General features: G+C 36.7%; 2 protein-coding genes across 12 annotated transcripts in view; one reads left to right on the top strand and one right to left on the bottom strand.

Annotated features, from left to right (window-relative positions):
- SEC11A (SEC11 homolog A, signal peptidase complex subunit) overlaps nt 1-15,364 on the top strand; it is a 37,155-nt gene extending 21,791 nt beyond the window's left edge. For 2 of the 3 annotated variants that reach the window (XM_007479220.3, XM_016428225.2), the window contains exons 3-6: nt 1,343-1,492; nt 10,975-11,094; nt 14,711-14,768; nt 15,014-15,364. In XM_007479220.3, the coding sequence (XP_007479282.3) occupies nt 1,343-1,492; nt 10,975-11,094; nt 14,711-14,768; nt 15,014-15,064 (379 nt within the window). In that variant the 3' untranslated portion in view covers nt 15,065-15,364. Of the gene's footprint in view, nt 1-1,342; nt 1,493-10,974; nt 11,099-14,710; nt 14,769-15,013 lie in introns of those variants that run through there. The other variant, XM_056805594.1, reaches the window with a different exon arrangement.
- Nucleotides 1-17,845, bottom strand: part of LOC103096863 (trichohyalin-like) — a 60,052-nt gene that overhangs the window by 984 nt on the left and 41,223 nt on the right. For 8 of the 9 annotated variants that reach the window (XM_056805545.1, XM_056805553.1, XM_056805561.1 and 5 more), the window contains 2 exons: nt 16,945-17,024; nt 2,073-2,171 (listed from right to left, as the gene is read on the bottom strand). The gene's annotated coding sequence lies outside the window, so the exon portion shown is untranslated. The remainder of the gene's footprint in view (nt 1-2,072; nt 2,172-16,944; nt 17,025-17,845) is intronic. The other variant, XM_056805584.1, reaches the window with a different exon arrangement.

Raw genomic sequence — 17,845 nt, 5'->3', positions numbered from 1 at the left:
GGGACCAGATGGAAGTGAAAGAGGAAGTGCAGGGTGTCACATCTTCAAGAAGCAAAACTGTTATTCCCTTACATGGTAGGGTAGAAAGTTATAAACAACAAATGAAACTGTCTTCTGTTTGAAGGCATGTCAAGCTTCCTCATAGCCCCTGAGTTGAATTTGGTTCCCTTTCTATCTACTTTATCCTTCCAATCGTGGACACTTCAACTTTGACCTTAAAATACTAGAGGGAATCAAATCTAGCCTCAGATATTTATTAGCTATGAATATTGACCCTGGGCAAGTCACTTAATTTCAATTGCCTAGCCTTTACCTCTCTTCTGCCTTGGAACTGATATTTAGTATCGATTCTAAGACAGAAGAGAAGGATTTAAAAAAAAGAATACTAGAGGAATGACTTAGCAACTTTTAAAAATTGTTGCTAATGGGATACTGGTTCAGAGGACAAGTTTAAAACAATTCATTAATCAATAGTGGAGAAAAGGATATTAGAAACTTTATCTGGAAGTCTGTGTTAGGGGAATGGTGAAAAAGCAGTTCTCTCTATGGAATTGAATTCTATCAATTCCCTGCATTGCCCTTTGAAGTACTTTTGTAATAACCTGCAAATCCACTTCTGTCTCCAGAATTCATAGGCAGATTTATGGAAGGTCTTGAATAACAGATAACAATCATTTGCATGGTATAACTAAAAATCCAGTTCTTTCTCTTACTAATTTGTTTTTTTCCACCTTCTCCATTCTTTAACTCTTATTCATTTTCTCCCACTTTTGTGGCTTTTTGCAAAACAGGAACAAATTGATAATAAAGATGTGATTTCTTAGATGAGCTGCTCTTTTGCCTTGATGAGCACTTGAGTTAAACCTATAAGGTCATCTTAGCCATATCTTCCTAAGTGGCAGTAAAAAATGATCCAGTGCTCATTTGAATGCCAGAATATATCTAGTGATTTTCAGATGTAATAAGGGCAGTGTTTTTAAAGTTCATCCTTTCTTTTCCTACTGTGTTATTCATTTGAAATTTTAAAAGGTTAAGAAATTAGTAACATTGTGCCATTTTCAAGATATAAGAAAGCTCCAAATAATAGTACTTGAAATAGGCTAGTTAGAATGAAGACTAATAATGTAACAAACTTTTAGTGTAAAATTCATTAGATGGGAGCCAGAGGAAACTATATTTTAAACCCAAGCCATATTTAATCAGATGATTACAGTTGTAATTATAGAAGATGAATGTATTCCAAAGGTGTTTTGCTGAATTTTATATCATCTAATTTTGAAACATGCTTAAGGTGAAGCAAGTATTTACTTTTGCTAATGATATGCTTTTTTTTTTCTCCTAGTGGAAGCATGGAACCTGCATTTCACAGAGGAGATCTCCTCTTTTTAACCAATCGAATTGAAGATCCCATAAGAGTAGGAGAGATTGTTGTCTTTAAGATAGAAGGAAGGGAAATTCCAATTGTTCACCGAGTGTTGAAAATTCATGAAAGGTATGTGCAAAGCATGGGTGCTTGGGTTATTTAAGTATTTTCACTGTCTTTTGCAGTATTGGGTTTTATTTTCTCAGAATCACAAAATTAGAAGGGACTACAAGAGACCACATTGTAGGACTAGAACCCACTTGGCTTTTCGCTTTCTCCTGAAGATTTTCAGAAAAGGAAGAGAAGGGAAGGCAGTTCACAACCTCTTCCTCTTTTGTATGGTATTTGTTAGATTGTTTTTCTTTGCATTAAACATCAGGCTGACTTTCTGCAATTTCTGTTAATTGCCATCATTTTGATCTCTAAGGTCCAACAGAACAGGTCCCATCTCCCCTTACAACTGGCAACCTTTTTTTTTTTAACCCTTACCTTCCATCTTAGAATCACTACTGTGTATTGGTTCCAAGGCAAAAGAGTGGTAAGGGCTAGGCAGTGGGGGTTAGGTGACTTGCCCAGGGTCACACAGTTAAGACCTGTCTGAGGCCAGATTTGAACCTAGGACCTCCCATCTCAAGGACTGGTTCTCAATCCACTGAGCCACCCAGCTGCACCCTCCTGGCAGCCTTCTGTACTGCCTTTCTCCACCTACCCCAGTCTTCTTTTTTCCCTCAACCAGTTTACATGATCTAGAAGCTCTTCATCCTGAGTACCTTCTTCTTCATTACTCCCCATGTCATCAATGCACTTCCTAAAACATGAAAGGCCAAGATTGAATACAATACTCCAGATATGGTATGACTTAAGCAAATGGTACTTGTACCTTCCCAGTCTTGGACTCTCTCCTAAGCTCATGTTAGCTTTTTAGCAGCCATATTACACTGTTCGTTCATTGAGCTTACAGTTAGTTCACTCAGCCTCCAGTCTTTTCAGATACCTCCCTGCTTGCTGACTTTTTTTCTTTCATTTTTAAAAATTTTGAGTTCCAAATTCTCTTCCTCTCTCCACGCCTTCCTTATTGAGAAGACAAATAATTTGATATAAGTTATACCTGGCCTGCTTGCTGATTTTCATAAGTATATCACAAACTAGCTATGTCAGAGATAGCCTTCCCAGTACCTTGCACATAGTAAGTGCTTATTAAATGTTTGTTAAATTAAATTGAAAGGAGAAGGGTGATATCTGGTAATATTCTTAGCCTTTAGCTTTTTGAAGAGCATTAGTATAAATATATGTACATAAATTAATTTGTATTTCAGCCTTGAGTCTTGCACACTTTAGTAACATGGGTTTAATTTATCATTTGTATTGAATTGGAAATGGAAAGAGAGATAGCCTATCCCTGAGAAGCTATGGTATGTGAGTTAGTTAGGGGAGACATAAAGGAAGTATAACAACAAAAGTGGGAAAGGATTTCTAAGGAAAGGATTTCCAAGTGGGGTACCCCAGGGGAAGCCCTGGTTCTGAGCTCACTGGTGGGATGAGGAATGGATTGTGAGAGTTCACTTACCTGCAAATCTGCCCTCCAGTATGTAATGTTTTTGAGTATTAATGAAACAAATCAACACACAAGAACAGATTCTTCATTTATTTTGGCCAAGAGAGCCTTGGATATGTATTTAGTTCCTGATCCCTAAACTAGACCAAAAACTGGATTTGATTTGGAGTAGGGGAGGAAGAGTTCAGCCAAGTAATATAAATGCTGATTTCAAATATAGCCTTCAGATACAGTGGGGTAAAACCATCCTAACCTTTCAAAGAATTGAGATGAAGCTTTTGAGTATATTTGTGGGGCTCTCCAACAGGCCCCTAGGAGAGGGTAGGGTGAATGCTCATCTCAAGTGGAATATGAATTACTGTGTCATTAGACTCCCCCTCCCAGGGATTTTGGCACCTTCCCCCCAAGTTAGTCATACAGGTGGGTTCAAACAACACTCACACAGCTGCAGCTATGTTCTTCCCTTCTTGCTGAAAGCTTACAAGGGTCAATTCTGCCCTTATTGTTAATCCTATTCAGCTCAAAGACAAGACTTAGTTGTTCCTGGTGTAGTAACTTCCCTTTCTTTTCCTTAAGTACCCTGGCTAATTGCCATCTACATACTTTGGAAATGATGGCATAGTTGTTCCAGAAGTAGCTTCTCTTGTTGCCTTTCTGCTGGAGGTCACTAGATTTCCCATAGTTGCATCCCCAACACCAAAGTAAAATTCCAGGAAGTGGCCTGTGAGTTATATAAAGCCACTTGGTCCTCCCCGCCACTGCATGTGGCAACACACCATTCTCCCTGCCATACCGATAAAGGAATAGCTATTAAATTCATGATAATTTCTTAGAAATTTGTGCCATTTCCATGATTTAAGATTGACATCTTTTGTTTTTATATCACCTATATTTCTCCCTGTATCTTTTATTTCTTCTCCTCCTCTCTTAAAGAGAGCTATTCCTTTTTACAAATAATTTTTTTTAAGAGGAAGAGAAAAAATTAAGCAAAATTAAACAGAACATCCAATAATTCTACAATACCCAAGAAAAGGAGCAATCTCTTCTTTGGGGCCTGGCTTGTTCTTGGTAATTTCACATCATTCATTTAGGTTGGTTGTGTGTGGCTGCTATACGTTCAACTTGTATTATTGTGGTCATGGTTTATATTGGTTTCTGGCACTGCTTACATTAGTTTGTGCAAGTTCTTTATCCATCTGATCATTCTACTCTACATAGTCTTATCATTTGAGTACTGAATGTGTTACAAAACCTTTAGAATTCTATGGGGAGATAAGCTTCTTTTAAAAAGAGAAATCTTAGGTTAATAAAGTTTTTCTCATCACAGAAAAGATTGTTTTTAACTTGTGGAAACTTAATTAGAATTTTTAAGACCGTAAAACCAGTTGATCACTTGGGCTACTTTAGATTATCATACTCACTTCTAGCTCTTTCTGTCTTTATTACACCATATGTATGATTGAAAATCTGTTACCCTTAAAAAGGGATATGTAGTTCTTTTTTAGGGTAACGGATTTTTAATCATACACATACCCTTACATCCCTTTCTTCTGTCACCTATATTATTCCTTCTCCTTTTTTTCTGCAGCTCTTTCTAATCCCTATGCTCTCTATTTTTTCCAGTTCTGCCCTTTTGACCATTAATTAAAATGCATTCTATTTTTAAGACTTAAGTTTTTTTAATCTGTTAGAACTTTGTTTTGTCTATTTTTAATTTTGAATAAGAATAAAATAACTTTGCCTGTTCTTTAAGCTTCTAATTTTTATCACCATACTTGGAAATTCTTATTTAACTCTTCAGTAATTTAGACAGTTCTTTCTCTATTAAGAAATAATTTTTATTTCAAAAATAAATTTTGAATACAGGGAGTGAAATTTTGTTCTTTCATAGAATTCTGAAGGATTTTAATATTAAGAGATAACAAAGATCTTCATGAATTATCTTTGGATTATTGCAGTCTACAGTTTCTACAGTATTTAAAAGGTCCCCTTGACATTCAAAAGCAGCCAGCCTACCTTATCTATAACCAGTATTCTCTGGGTTGCATAACTGTGGGCAAAGTGACTTTAGCTTATACTACAAAATTGTCAGGGCCTTTGGCCAGAAGTTCCCTATTTCTTACTGTCAGAGATATGTTTTCACAAATTCTTTCAAAATTTGATGAATTTAATAAATTTGTGTGAAAAGACAGTTCTCATATTGAGATGTCATCATTTATTTTTCAGATATACTTTTCCTTTCCCATGAAGTTCTGAGTTTTTCAATGATAATATAACAAAAAGGTTGGGCTTTTTAGTAAGTTACTTCATAATCGTGAGGCTGTCCTACATTCTTAAGAGTTACTTTTAGTACCATAGTAATTTATTTCAATAATTATCTGCTTTAAGCAGTAAACTAGGCAGATTGGAAGGGTGTGGGTGAGAGTAGGGGACTACTTTACAACAGAGATGTGGTTGTCAGGCTAGGAATAAGGGTGGCTAACAAGGTGCTAAAGAAGGATTCTTCCCTTCTTGATTTCTTTTCTCCTTTGACTGTCCTACTTTCCTCCCTTTCTCTTAATGTAATATACCTTTTTATGCCTGCAAATAAGTAAAGTTTTATTCTTTTATATCATCCCATTTGCATTTTTCTCATCCTTTGGGATTCTCTTCCCATAAATCCTCTGTAGAGGATTCTCCTGGTATGTTAGAAGCTTTACTCTAAGGCAGATTTTCTTAACCTTTGTGTCATGGACTCCTCCAGCATTCTGATGAAGCCTTTTAGACCCTTTCTCATATTATATTTTTACATGTATAAGATATAATACAGAGGATTAAAGAGAAATCAGTTATATTGGTTATTTACATTTTTTTAAACAAATTCATGTTCAGACGAAGGGCTATGCATGCCCTTTGACCCAGCCATATTAGGTCTATATCCCAAAGAGATCAAAGAAAAATTTTATAGCAACTCTTTTTTGTGGTGGCTAAGAATTTGAAATGGGGGGGTGGGATGCTCATGAATTGGGGAATGGTTGAACAACTTAAAATATATGATTGTGATAGAATATTATTGTGTTATAAGAAATAATGAGCAGTATGGTTTCAGAAAAAACCTAATAAAAGCAGTATTTTAAGAATATCCAACTATAAAAGGCTTAGTAGTTTCTCTGGTCAAGATACTTCCAAAGGACTCGTGATAAAAAAAAAATGCTATCCACCTGCAGAGAGGTGGTCTCTAAATGTAGACTGAAGAATTTTTTTCACTTATTTTATTTTTCTTGCCTTTTTTCAACATGGATAATTAGAAGTCATGTTTTGCATGACTTCACATGTATATTTGATATCATGCTTGCCTTCCCAAAGGGTGGAGAAAGGTTTGGAAGGAGAGAATTTGGAACTCAGAATTTTAAAAAATGAATGGTAGAAAAAAAAATTTAACAAAAAAATTCAAAAACCAAATTTTGGGACCCCAGGTTAAGAACTTCTGATTTAGGTCTTTCATCCTTCTATGGGTATCAGTGTATATTTGGACTATGCATCTGTTATCACAAGGTATCACCTGATAGGCCTTTTTCAGTCTTCCAGGAAATGTCTTTCTTTTTCTTTTCTTTTCTTTTTTTTTAAAGCCTTACCTTCTGTCTTAGAATCAATACAAGTGTTGGTTTCAAGGCAGAAGAGAACTATGGATTAGTCAGTTCTGGTTAAATGACTTGTCCAAGATCACACAGCTAGGAAATATCTGAGGCCAGATTGAACTCAGTTCCTCCCAACTCCAGGCCTGGCTCACTATCCATTGAAATCTTTTATGTCATCTTTTATGACACAATGCATACAAATCATCATTGATAATATGCCACTTGTGTTCATTCTTTTTGTGTTCATTATTTTTGCCATGGCAATTGATCTTATAGCTTAAGTCTTCAGTGACTTAATTTAATTTGCCCCTAAGTTTTGGTCATTAAAATTGTGTACAGCGCTATTGATTGCAAACTTGTGGTTAGTAGTTTTAAAAGCTATTTGGAGAAACACATCTCATCACTACATCATCTTTGAGCCCAAACAGAGATCATCTGATTGTCAGCTTCTGCTATGAAGTAACTTGAAGTCATGGAGGCATCCTCATGGGCCTGCCCTAGTCAGCAGTGCAGTCTTGTAGCTTGTCCTCTACATGAGATTAAGATATGCAAAAAAACACTCCCTGATTGGGCAACAGAAGGAGAAAGACCCTGTTTGCTTTTATCTGCACATAACAGGCTGATCTCTGTACTTGCACTGCTAACCTAGAATAGAGCTAGGTAAATGTGAAAGAAGAAATGGCAAATTGGGAAAAGCCTTAATGAAAGAATTTTTTAAGAAGGATTAAATATTGGAGACCTGGTATTTGGGTTCTCAGGAAAACTTGAAATCTAGTATTGCTAGAAAAAATACTGAGGTTGAACTGATTTTATTCCCTGTGAATTTAATTTTCAGAGCGTTCATTGGGCTTCCACTACTACTCAGCCATCCTTTTATTCTTTTATCCGTTCCTGCTTTTATTCCCCAAAATAATTGTTCGAAACCTTTTCTTCTCCCCTTAAGTCCCATCCCTTCTCCTATCTATGTATTCATCATCAGAATACCTTGCTTTTCCTATTTCATGTGAGATTAATTCTACATCATGAATTTTCTCAGGTTCACATCTATATATCTCAGTTCTTTAACTGTTCTCCATTCTTTATTGCTCTTAGTTCTCAGAGGAAAAAATGAGTGGTCCAGCTTCTTGCCAAGGCACCCTTTAACTGAGTGTGATTCTTTCCCCTTCTATTTCCCTGGGACCTTGAATTTGCATTTTGAAGTCAGTTTTGCATTAAATATATCATATGTTTGTGGTATCTGTTTTACCCCCAGTTCATTGTAATCTTAATGTGTGCTGGGACTATGTCTCAGTTGTTTTGACTTGCTATTGTATTTTCTATATCAAAAGGGATTCAACTAATACTGACAATGACAATTTCATGTAGTGCTTTTCTGTCGTAAGTACTTTACATATTTTATCTCATTTGAATCTCACAGTAATCCTCTGAGATAGGATAAATAATATTAGCCCCAATTTAGAGATGAGTCATCTGAGGCTTAGGGAGGTTGTAAGTTGACTGTATTGTATTATTTCAAATCCATTGTGTTCTTTATGCTATATCATGGAGACTTTCTAGGATCTTACCTGTAAGTCCAGAAGAACTGTTGTCTACCATAAGTATTAGAAATCATTTAATTTTAAAAGGGAAAAAGAAGTCCTATTCATGCTGTGAAGGATGTCCCCATCTTTTTTTCTTTTTTTTCTTTTTTGGGGGGGGGGGTCAGGTTAACTCACAGTCTTTTCAAAGGAGCCCACTAAATGTTAGAGTTTATCTACTGCCTCACTACTGCCTCATTTTTTTTCTTTTTTTCTCTCTGTTTTTTCTTAATAGACCATTTCTATAGTGCCTGTTATACACATATACAGGTGAACTCAGTGGACTTTTTCTTATGATTTGGTTTTCTGTGAGGATTTTTGGGCTTCTTTATTTCAAATGGTTCTAGATTTCATTGAGGAGGTCCTGGAGTGTTCTGGACTTTGATCTTGTCAGTACAATGTCACTTAGGGTCTGAATGGACCTCACAATCAGCTTCCATTCAGAGTCTGTGCAGGGTATCCTTTATATCAGTGTACAGCATCTCTTTGGTGAACATATATATCCTGGGTTTATTCTGGGTTTTATATTGATATATGACTGTTGAACAAAGCTTGCTCTGTGGGTTTCTCAAAAAATCCCTGGCTTCCTTTAATCCTAGCATTCCTGAAGGGACCTTTCCTGATCTTCCCCTATTTCCCCAGCTGTTAGGACTTTTCTCTCTACTTTGTACTTATCTTGTTTTTCTGATTTTTTATATTGTTTCCTCTGTTAGAATGTAAGTTCTTTGAGGGTAGAGGCTCAAAGCTGCTTCTTCTGGTTTGTTTTAACTGCTTATACTTTTTTCTTTATATTCCCAGCACTTCCTTAGCACAGTGCCTGGCACATAGGAACTACTCAATAAATGAATATAGATTGGTAGATATGATCTGAATCTAAGGATGTCATTGGAGAAGAGCCTAGAAAGCTGCATTTTACTGTATAAATGCTTTTTTTATAGTCAGCAAACAGTGGGACCTTGTATTCTCCGTGCTTTTTAGTCAGTTGTGTATGACCGAGAATGTGTTCTGCTATATCTGTTACAAAGGTTTTTGTTTTTCTTTCTCCCTACCCCCCATGGGGTGGAAGGGATGGGGGGGGGGGGGGAACTAATACTTGTTAATTGAAAAACTATTTAATTTAAAGATATATTCTGCCATAGAAAATTGCTTATGAAATGTCTGCAGTATAATAAGCCATTTAGATCTGACCTCAGCATTATTCTCATTGATAATCCCTTGACTTAGTTTGTTGTTTCTATCCTCTTTGTCCTCAGCTTTGGCAAATACAATGTAGAGCACATCTTCCCATGTAGATTTTAATCCAAAGCAGAAGCCTCATTAAAAAGTTTAGCTTCCAAGAGATGTGATGGTCCAGTGAGCAGACATTTTAGGTTCTGATGTTGGCTTTGATACCAGCCTAGTGGAGGACACTGAATCACTTGGCTTTTTTGCATCTTGTTTTCCCTGCCTGCACAGAGAGATGTTCTCAGCCTCTTCCCTTTGAGCTACCATCACTGTGATGAAGAGCTAAACCTAAGGGCTTTGAGCTCCTCAGAATTTGATATTCAATATTTTGGACTTCATGTCAGTAAAAACCTTGATGAAAGCACTGTGTAAATGAATCTTCATGGGCAATAGTTGACCTCCCATGAGGCATGAAGTGCTCAGGTAGGTTCTATTAAGAGCTGGTTTCCCTGAGAGAATAATTACTCAGTTACTACGATCAAAGAAAACTGTTCTTCCAGGGTCAGACTAAAGAACAAAAGAAGTTTCTCCCTTAAGGTAGAATCTGCTGTCCTGCCTGTTTCTTTAAATGTTCTTTTTTATACTACATACATTAGGGAGGAAAGCTTTACTATAAGAATAGTTAAGCTCAACCCTATGCCCCCAAAATAATCCCTTTTCATCACCTAGTTTTTACCTTCCTGTAACTCACCTTGCTTCCTGCTTCTGTAGGGTTGTTAGTACATTTTTTGCTACAACAACTTCAGGCATTACTGTTGTAGCCAGCCTTTTCTTGGCATCTGTTTGCTTTCACCCCCTACATATTTTCAGATGTTCTTTTTATCACCTCCTTTGAATAACCATCTCTGGATGATTCTCCTCTGTATTTATTTGCATTTTTATAAGAGGCATCACTTTTACTTTTTCTGCCTGTTTGCACCTTTCTGTCTTCAGTGTTTGCAACACCTTCCAGTTTTGTTTTGTCTGCAGTTTTAACTCCTCCCAGAGAGCTAGCTTTTGATATAGAATCTCAGTGAGGAGTAGAATATACATACAGGGGTCTGAAGCAGTTTATCCAAACTCCCTTGAACAAAATTGAGTAAAACTTTAATAGAAGAAAGACAAGATATCCTTCTATTTTCTTTTGAATTTTTTATTATTTTTTTTAAACCCTTGCCTTCCATCTTGGAGTCAATACTGTGTATTAGCTCCAAGGCAGAAGAGTGGTAAGGGCTAGGCAATGGGGGTCAAGTGACTTGCCCAGGGTGACACAGCTAGGAAGTATCTGAGGCCAGATTTGAACCTAGGACCTCCCATCTCTAGGCCTGACTCTCAATCCACTGAGCTACCCAGCTGCCCCTTTTCTTTTGAATTTAAAAATTATTGGAAACCTACTATATCTTTAATACAATTCAAGTAAACAGTTTTCACATTGTGAAATAACTGTTAGCACTCCTGACTACTGACAAGCAGTCATTTTTAGAACCCTCAAATAGCTTCATTTTGAAATATCCAAAGAATCTAGTTTTAATTAGGAAGTTATTTCAAAATATTTTCCAGCTGTGATGCTCCATAGGAATGTTGACTACAAATAATAGATTTTGTGTTTTCAGTCATGCAAACAACCTGGTGATTTGAGATTTTCCTTTTGTTCATAAGGCAAGATGGACATATCAAGTTTTTGACCAAAGGAGACAATAATGCTGTTGATGATCGAGGACTATATAAGCAAGGGCAGCTCTGGCTAGAGAAGAAGGATGTAGTAGGACGAGCAAGAGGGTAAGTAACATTTTGAGTCTTTCAGATTACTTAAAATATTTTGTAGGGTGTGTAGTATTATTAGACCTAAAAGGATTTCTTCTGTACCCCACCACTCATTCACTTTGACTTTATGAAAGCTATCCTTTCAGAGATCCCAAAAATTATAGAACAAAGAATCCCAGATGTGGCAAAATTTGTCATCTCTTCTTCCCCCACCCCCCACCCCCCATATATTCTCAAGCACTTGAAGAGTTAATCACTCAATTTCTGGCTCATTTAAAAATCGTGTCTCTTATTCTTTTTCCCCCAGACCATATTAACCTTGCTACTGACATGAGCTAGTTTTATTCTGTAAAAGAGTGAAGTGATATGAAGCCAATTCATCTCAAATTCTATCAGAAGAGTCCTGTAGAAAGAGAGGCATTGTATGCCATTCAAGTGGAATGAGTTATCACTTTCTTAATGCTAACCTAAATTATACAGTTATAAAATTACTAACATCACCTGCCTAAATGAGGGTGCCTGTAGGACTTCTTCAGATGGAGTTGGACAGCACAATTATTTCTGATCTTAAGGGGAAGCACTAGGGTAGAGAATGTGACTGTTTTAAGTTCACCATTTTTTTTCAGCTTCAAGTTTGCCTTGTATTTTGCTAATATTAATATTAAAATTTCCCAGATAACCCTTAGCAGTGAAGATGACTCTGATGTCTGTATGATGGAAAGGAAAGGCCAATGTAGAGTCAAAATCTCCCATTAAAGCATTTTAGATCTTTGACGTCATTGATGTGGATATTCCCTCAGTTGGTTATCCTGGCAATCTCTGTCCATACCTTCTTACTGATGTGGTTCTTCTCCATGGCCATAGGGGGTATCCATCCAGCAGACTAGGGGGGCTTTCCTCCAGCTCTCATGATATTTCATTGTAATAGTGGAGTAGGCAGCTGTTATCTCTGGCTCTTGTGAATTGATCAGCCTCCCCTCTTCAGTCAGGTTTCCGGTGACATGCTTATACGGCTTCACCTGTACAGTTTTTAATTAGTCATGCATTGCAGCCTCTTCATAGCTGCCACTTGGTGAATTTAGTGGCCATAGAACTCAAAATCCAGAGAAGATGATACCATCTTTCAAGGCATTCCTGGTAGATCTTTGAGCAGAGAAAACCTCTCCCAGGATTTTGTTAGGTGATCATCAAGGTATCAGTGAAAGAATATGAATGACAATCTAATATCAGTCTTCTTATTGAAGGTGTTATAATTCTTATTCTTAATAGTTCTTAAATCTTAATCTTAAGGATGCCCTGAAAAGTTTCATTCCAAATAAAATCTTTTCCATCCTTAAATTAGAGAGTTCTCTCAAAGTTGTTGCTTTCGTGTGGGTGTTGGAATTGAAGCAGAAGTGCCACAATAAGATGCCAGTGGTGTGATTGAATTACAAAGAGAAAGTGTTAAAAATACAGGCACTCCTTTCCCTCCCTCTCAGAGGCCTGAATTTCTAGCATTCCCCATGAGCAGCTATATCAGCCAATTCTCTCCAAGTATCAGTGTTTGAGTCCCTCAAAGCCCTTTGAAGAAGGTGAATGTTAAGGGAAACAAATGATGTGTTTCCACAATGTTTGTTCTTTGTGTTTTACTTACTGATGTAGAGAAGAAAAACTGAAGGTGGAGCTAAAATTGGTGAGGCTTCACTGGCTCAAAAATGTCTCTAGTCCACATATTCTAACCAAAGGTTATTTGTTTACTAAGGTCCTTTCAAATATAGATATCTCATTAAGAAGTAAACCTTCATTTGTTCATTCACAAGTTATTGTGGATTACTTTATTCAGATAAACACTTTATCAAGATCCCTGGCTCTTCTTACAAGAATTTCTGTTGGAGTAGGTGAGGAAAGCAGCTAAAGCCTGATATTAGGAAAACTGCATTACCTGAGTACATTGGTGATAATTTGGGGGGAGGGAGGACAGGAAAGATAAAGATAGCAGGAGATAAAGAGTTTTACTTTTAGACCTGGTGGTAGTTAGTGTACTACAGAAAATGATGCCTTTGGTACTTTCCTTAGGATGCCTGAGTTAACACATAAAGATTCATTTAGAAAACTGAAGAACTCCAGTTCTCCAAATTCAACCTATTATCTCCATTCCAAGTGTGGCCTCAGAGCAAAGATGGCCTGGATTCAGGTCCTTCTTCTGATACATATTGGCTGTGTGATCCTGCACAAGACACTTAATTCCTTGGTACTTTAGGCCAGTAGTGGCAGACAAATAGAAAAGGGGCCACTAAAGTAGAATCTTGACTTAGAAAATCACATATTCATATTATCTCTGTTCTATTGTGTTTTTGTTTATCTTGTTAAACATTTCCTAATTATATTTTAATCTGATTCTATTAAGAATATATGATACTTCTGCTCTAGGCAACTCTCTAAGGCTACAAATTATAGGTAGACTAACCTGCCCTTGGTAGGAGTTTCCTCATTTATAACTGGTATAATTCCCTATCCCAGTGATATTCCAGGGCCAGTCCCTGTCCATATCCCATTTCTGACCAGTCTCCCCAGTTTTACTAAATGTCTCCTTCACTTGCCCTTGTCCAGGATGAGAGGAGAAAAGTAGGGAAACCTCCATTGTAAAGAAGGATGTTAGATTATGATTTCCAAGGTCTCTTCTGGGTTTTTCATACAAAATTTGATGTCAGGTAATTTCAGGTATGATTGCATAGTCCATTTTGAGCTAAGTTGTCCTGTTTTTAAATCTAGTGAAGAAATATCCTTTCCCCCCCAAAGCCGCCCACCTCTCCACACACATTAACTTGTTCTATTAAGTATTGCCCTGTTGCCACTTACTGTGATTTTAAACCTCTTTCCTCTTCTATCTTTGGTTGCATTTATTTTTCAAATAAAAGTAAAAAGTATAGTATAAATGTTTAGAAGTGAAAGCCATGGAAATCAGCTGGTCTGCTAGAAATAGTTCACAACATTCTTCTCTGTCCCAGCTGTGCATCATGGTCAAACTGAGATGATTTTCTTGTAGCCTTATACTTCTTTCTTTTTTTTTTTAAACCATTGTCCTCATAGTCCCAGTTCTGTCATGACTGTATGGATAGTAATCTCTGATTTCTCCTTTCCACTCCATGCTATACACTTGACCAGATTAATCTTCCTAAAACAGTGCTTTGTACAGTAATCAAAAATCAATCAACAAGTGTTTAGTAGACACCTACTTACTACATACATGCTAGGTGCTGGTGATACAAGTAACAAAGAGGAAAAGAGCCCCTATTCATGAGAGTACATCCTAATCAGGGAGACAAGTGCCTATATACATCTCCATGTACAGATACATATATATATATATATATATATATATTGTATATATATGTATATATGAGTGTGTGTATATGAAGAGGAGGGACTCTGAGATAGAGGGAAGGAGAGGACTACATTCCAGGAGTTGTTATTTTCAGAGCTATCAGAGTTCATTTGGGATTCACCATATGCCTCCTTGCCTTATAATTCCTGTTACCCCATCTAGATTCTAAGCCTTTGGGGACCAGGAAGCGTAAAAATGCTTAATGAATATTTTCTTTATTGATGGTTTTATGTGGCATTTGTTGTAATAAGACATGTTTTCTCTTAGATTTGTTCCTTATATTGGAATTGTGACGATTCTTATGAATGACTATCCTAAATTTAAGGTAAGAACTTCATTTTGTTTCCTTAGAAAATTAGTCCCTTGGTCCAATTTGAGAAATGTGCATGAGAGAAATTATTACAATTAAGAAAGATGAGTAATTTATCAATTGAATTTACTGCATGCAAACAAAAGCCAAAAATTGATCCCTGTTGGTTTATTTAGGTTTCTTGGCAGGGAAGAAACAAACAAACAACCAAATGTGGGTCTACAAACAGTCTGATTTTTGTTCCTTTGTTTGTTTTCCAGTATGCAGTCCTCTTTTTACTGGGTTTATTTGTGCTGGTCCATCGGGAGTAAGATGTCTGCCTTATAGCTCCTGAGGAAGATGCTATGCTTTTTGTTACAAAATGTTTGGAGTAGATCCTGGTCTGTGAAAAGTGGAAGCAGAAAATGCAGATTTCAATGCTTCTGGTCACATCAATTTGGATTAGTTTCTAAGTTTCCACTGCAGAGTGTGGGTGACTGTGTGGGTGGGTGCATGTGTGCCTGTGTGCACACATATAGGGAATTTCAGCCACAGGTTTTCATATGTTCTCATGTCACATTTTAGGGTTTTTGTACATCAATGAATTTTTTATATTAAAAGGTTGAGCCAAAGCCCTCAGTGTTTGTATTTTGAAGCTAAGCTTCACTTCTAAAGTGCCTACAGAACTCTGTAAATAATGCCATAGCTCTGGATGAGTTTGAACCTGCCATTCCTCTTGATAATAGGTATGGTATACATTAAGGTCATCATAAGTCTTAACTTTACAAAACTTTGAATAAAAGACTTTGCACATTGAACCCCTTATCCCTGACTTGTGTTTGTCGGGAAGAACTGTTAGAGTTTGCCTTCTTGTGCTGTTTTATAAAATCTTCAAGAAATTGGAAACTTGGTTATAAATAGTCCTTCAATTAAAGGTCCCCCCTTCCCCCCCCTCCAATTTAGCAGCTGTATTTTCTATTGCTCTCCTCCTTGGAACAAAAGGATTCACGTAGCTCCAAAGAAAACATCATTCAGGTAAAATTCCTTATTCACTAGAGCATCTTCCAGTGTACATATCCCAGACTTCCTTGGGTGGCTCAAACCTCTCAACTAGTTTACATATATTTTTATCAGCCCATCTGACTCAAAAAAGATTTGATGTATAGCCTCAGAAAGCTGAAAGCAAGTGCCTGATTTTACCTGCTTGAAGCTTTTGGCTTTTGCCTTCTGAAGTACATTCTGCAAGATGGTAAGATATACATGAGTATATCCAGAGCAGAGAGAGGCTTTTTAATATGTTGTGACAGATGGAGGGATTTAGGAATAGGGAGGAAACTTGAGAGAATATAAGATCATAGATTTTGGAATTGTAAGGGGCCATAGAGATCATCTGAGCTTACTCCCTTGTTTTGTAGATAAGGAAACCAAGATTCAAAGAGGAGAAATTTGCCCGTGGTTGTCATGTGTCCTAGATAGTAAATATAAAAGTATTTAAATTCAAGTCATTCCAATCAGTGTGATTTTTGGTACTTTTTTATGAGAAATTTGAAAGCACTGGACTATTCTTCTGTATCTAAGCTCAAAAATACTTTAGATCATTTATCCAAGAAGTTCAGCTGGCAGGGAAATAGCCATCTTCTGCTGTAACTGTAGTGGAACAAGAATGGAAGGGAGAACTAATCTATCCTCTTGAAGTACTTTAATTACAGAGAATCACTCCACTGGAAGTCCATTAACAAGAGGCTGGCTTTCCAACCCTGGGCATGGGCTTTTTATGGCATCAGCAGAGTTTGAAAGTCACACTTGGCAGATGATTATCAACAAATACATTTGTGAACTTGGCTGTGAAACTTATATAGGTACTAGACACAGTCTCCCACAATCTTCTAAATCAGCTGTTAGAAATAGAGATGCCCACCTATCCCCTAATGGAAGAACTTCTCGCTCCTTCCAGTAGATCAAAGCTCCTCAGCTGACTGAAGTTATTTAGAAAATCCATTAATCACTGCTTTGGGTTGGGCTATGGTGCCATGAATACCCTGGGTTCTGGTCTCATGGACCCTGGATGAATCATTTAACATCTCTGCATTTTATTTCTCATTTGTAAAATGAGGAAAATGGAGCTCATAACTCACAAAGTTGCCATGAGTATAAAATTGCTCTACCTAGCAAGATTTCCCACCCTTGCATATCTCTCTATCATGAGCCTCACCTTTATGGAAGAAATCTCTCATTTTTTCCTTCCATCTGTTTTCTTCCCTTAGTCTTGTTAGCAACAGCAGAACAGTCTACCTAATTAGAATAGAAAAAGAGAGACAATGTCCTAGTTTTCTGATAATATGTGTTTAAAGAGAGGGGGGAAATTGGGTCCTAGATAGAACATGACCGTGTTGTATTTAATTTATATTTTATATATATTTATAGATTATATATAATATTATGTATTTAGGCAGTATATAATACATATGATAAAAATAATATATTTTAAACTACAGAATTTTCCCTTTTCTCTTTTTCTGGTAGTAGTAATAAATGCTTTTAAAGGGGATAGAAAATGAAGGAATAAAGGATTATATGAGTAAATACAAATATGAAAAAAGCTCTTTTAAAAAAAAAAAACTTACCTTCTGCCTTAGAATCAATATTGGACAATACTTGCCCACGGTCACATAGCTAGGAAGTGTCTAAGATCAGATTTGAACCTAGGACCTCCCAACCCTAGGCTTGGCTCACAATCCACTGAGCTACCCAGCTTCCCCCCAAAAAAGCTCTTTTGAAAATAATACTGCATTACAGATTCAAAATTTTTTAATTAGTTGATGAAATTAGTACTGGGCCTAGAGTCAAGAAGACCTCAGTTCAAATCCTATCTCAGATACTTTGCTAGCTGTATGACCTTGGGCAAGTCACTTAACCCATTTGCCTCACTATCCTCCTCTGTAAAATGGGCATAATAATAGCACCTACCTTTTAGCATTGTTGCAAAGATTAAAGGAGGTAATTGTAAAATACCTTTAATGTCTCAAAATTTGATTTTGGTTGCTGTCAAACAATTAACATTAAAAGCCTACTGTATGCCAGGCTCTGTGCTAAGTACTAAGGCTATAGAAAGT

This window comes from Monodelphis domestica, chromosome 1, assembly GCF_027887165.1.
Source record: "Monodelphis domestica isolate mMonDom1 chromosome 1, mMonDom1.pri, whole genome shotgun sequence".
Lineage (NCBI taxonomy): Eukaryota > Metazoa > Chordata > Mammalia > Didelphimorphia > Didelphidae > Monodelphis > Monodelphis domestica.
Note: the sequence above shows the minus strand (reverse complement) of the source record. Positions and strands in the feature narration are given on the sequence as shown.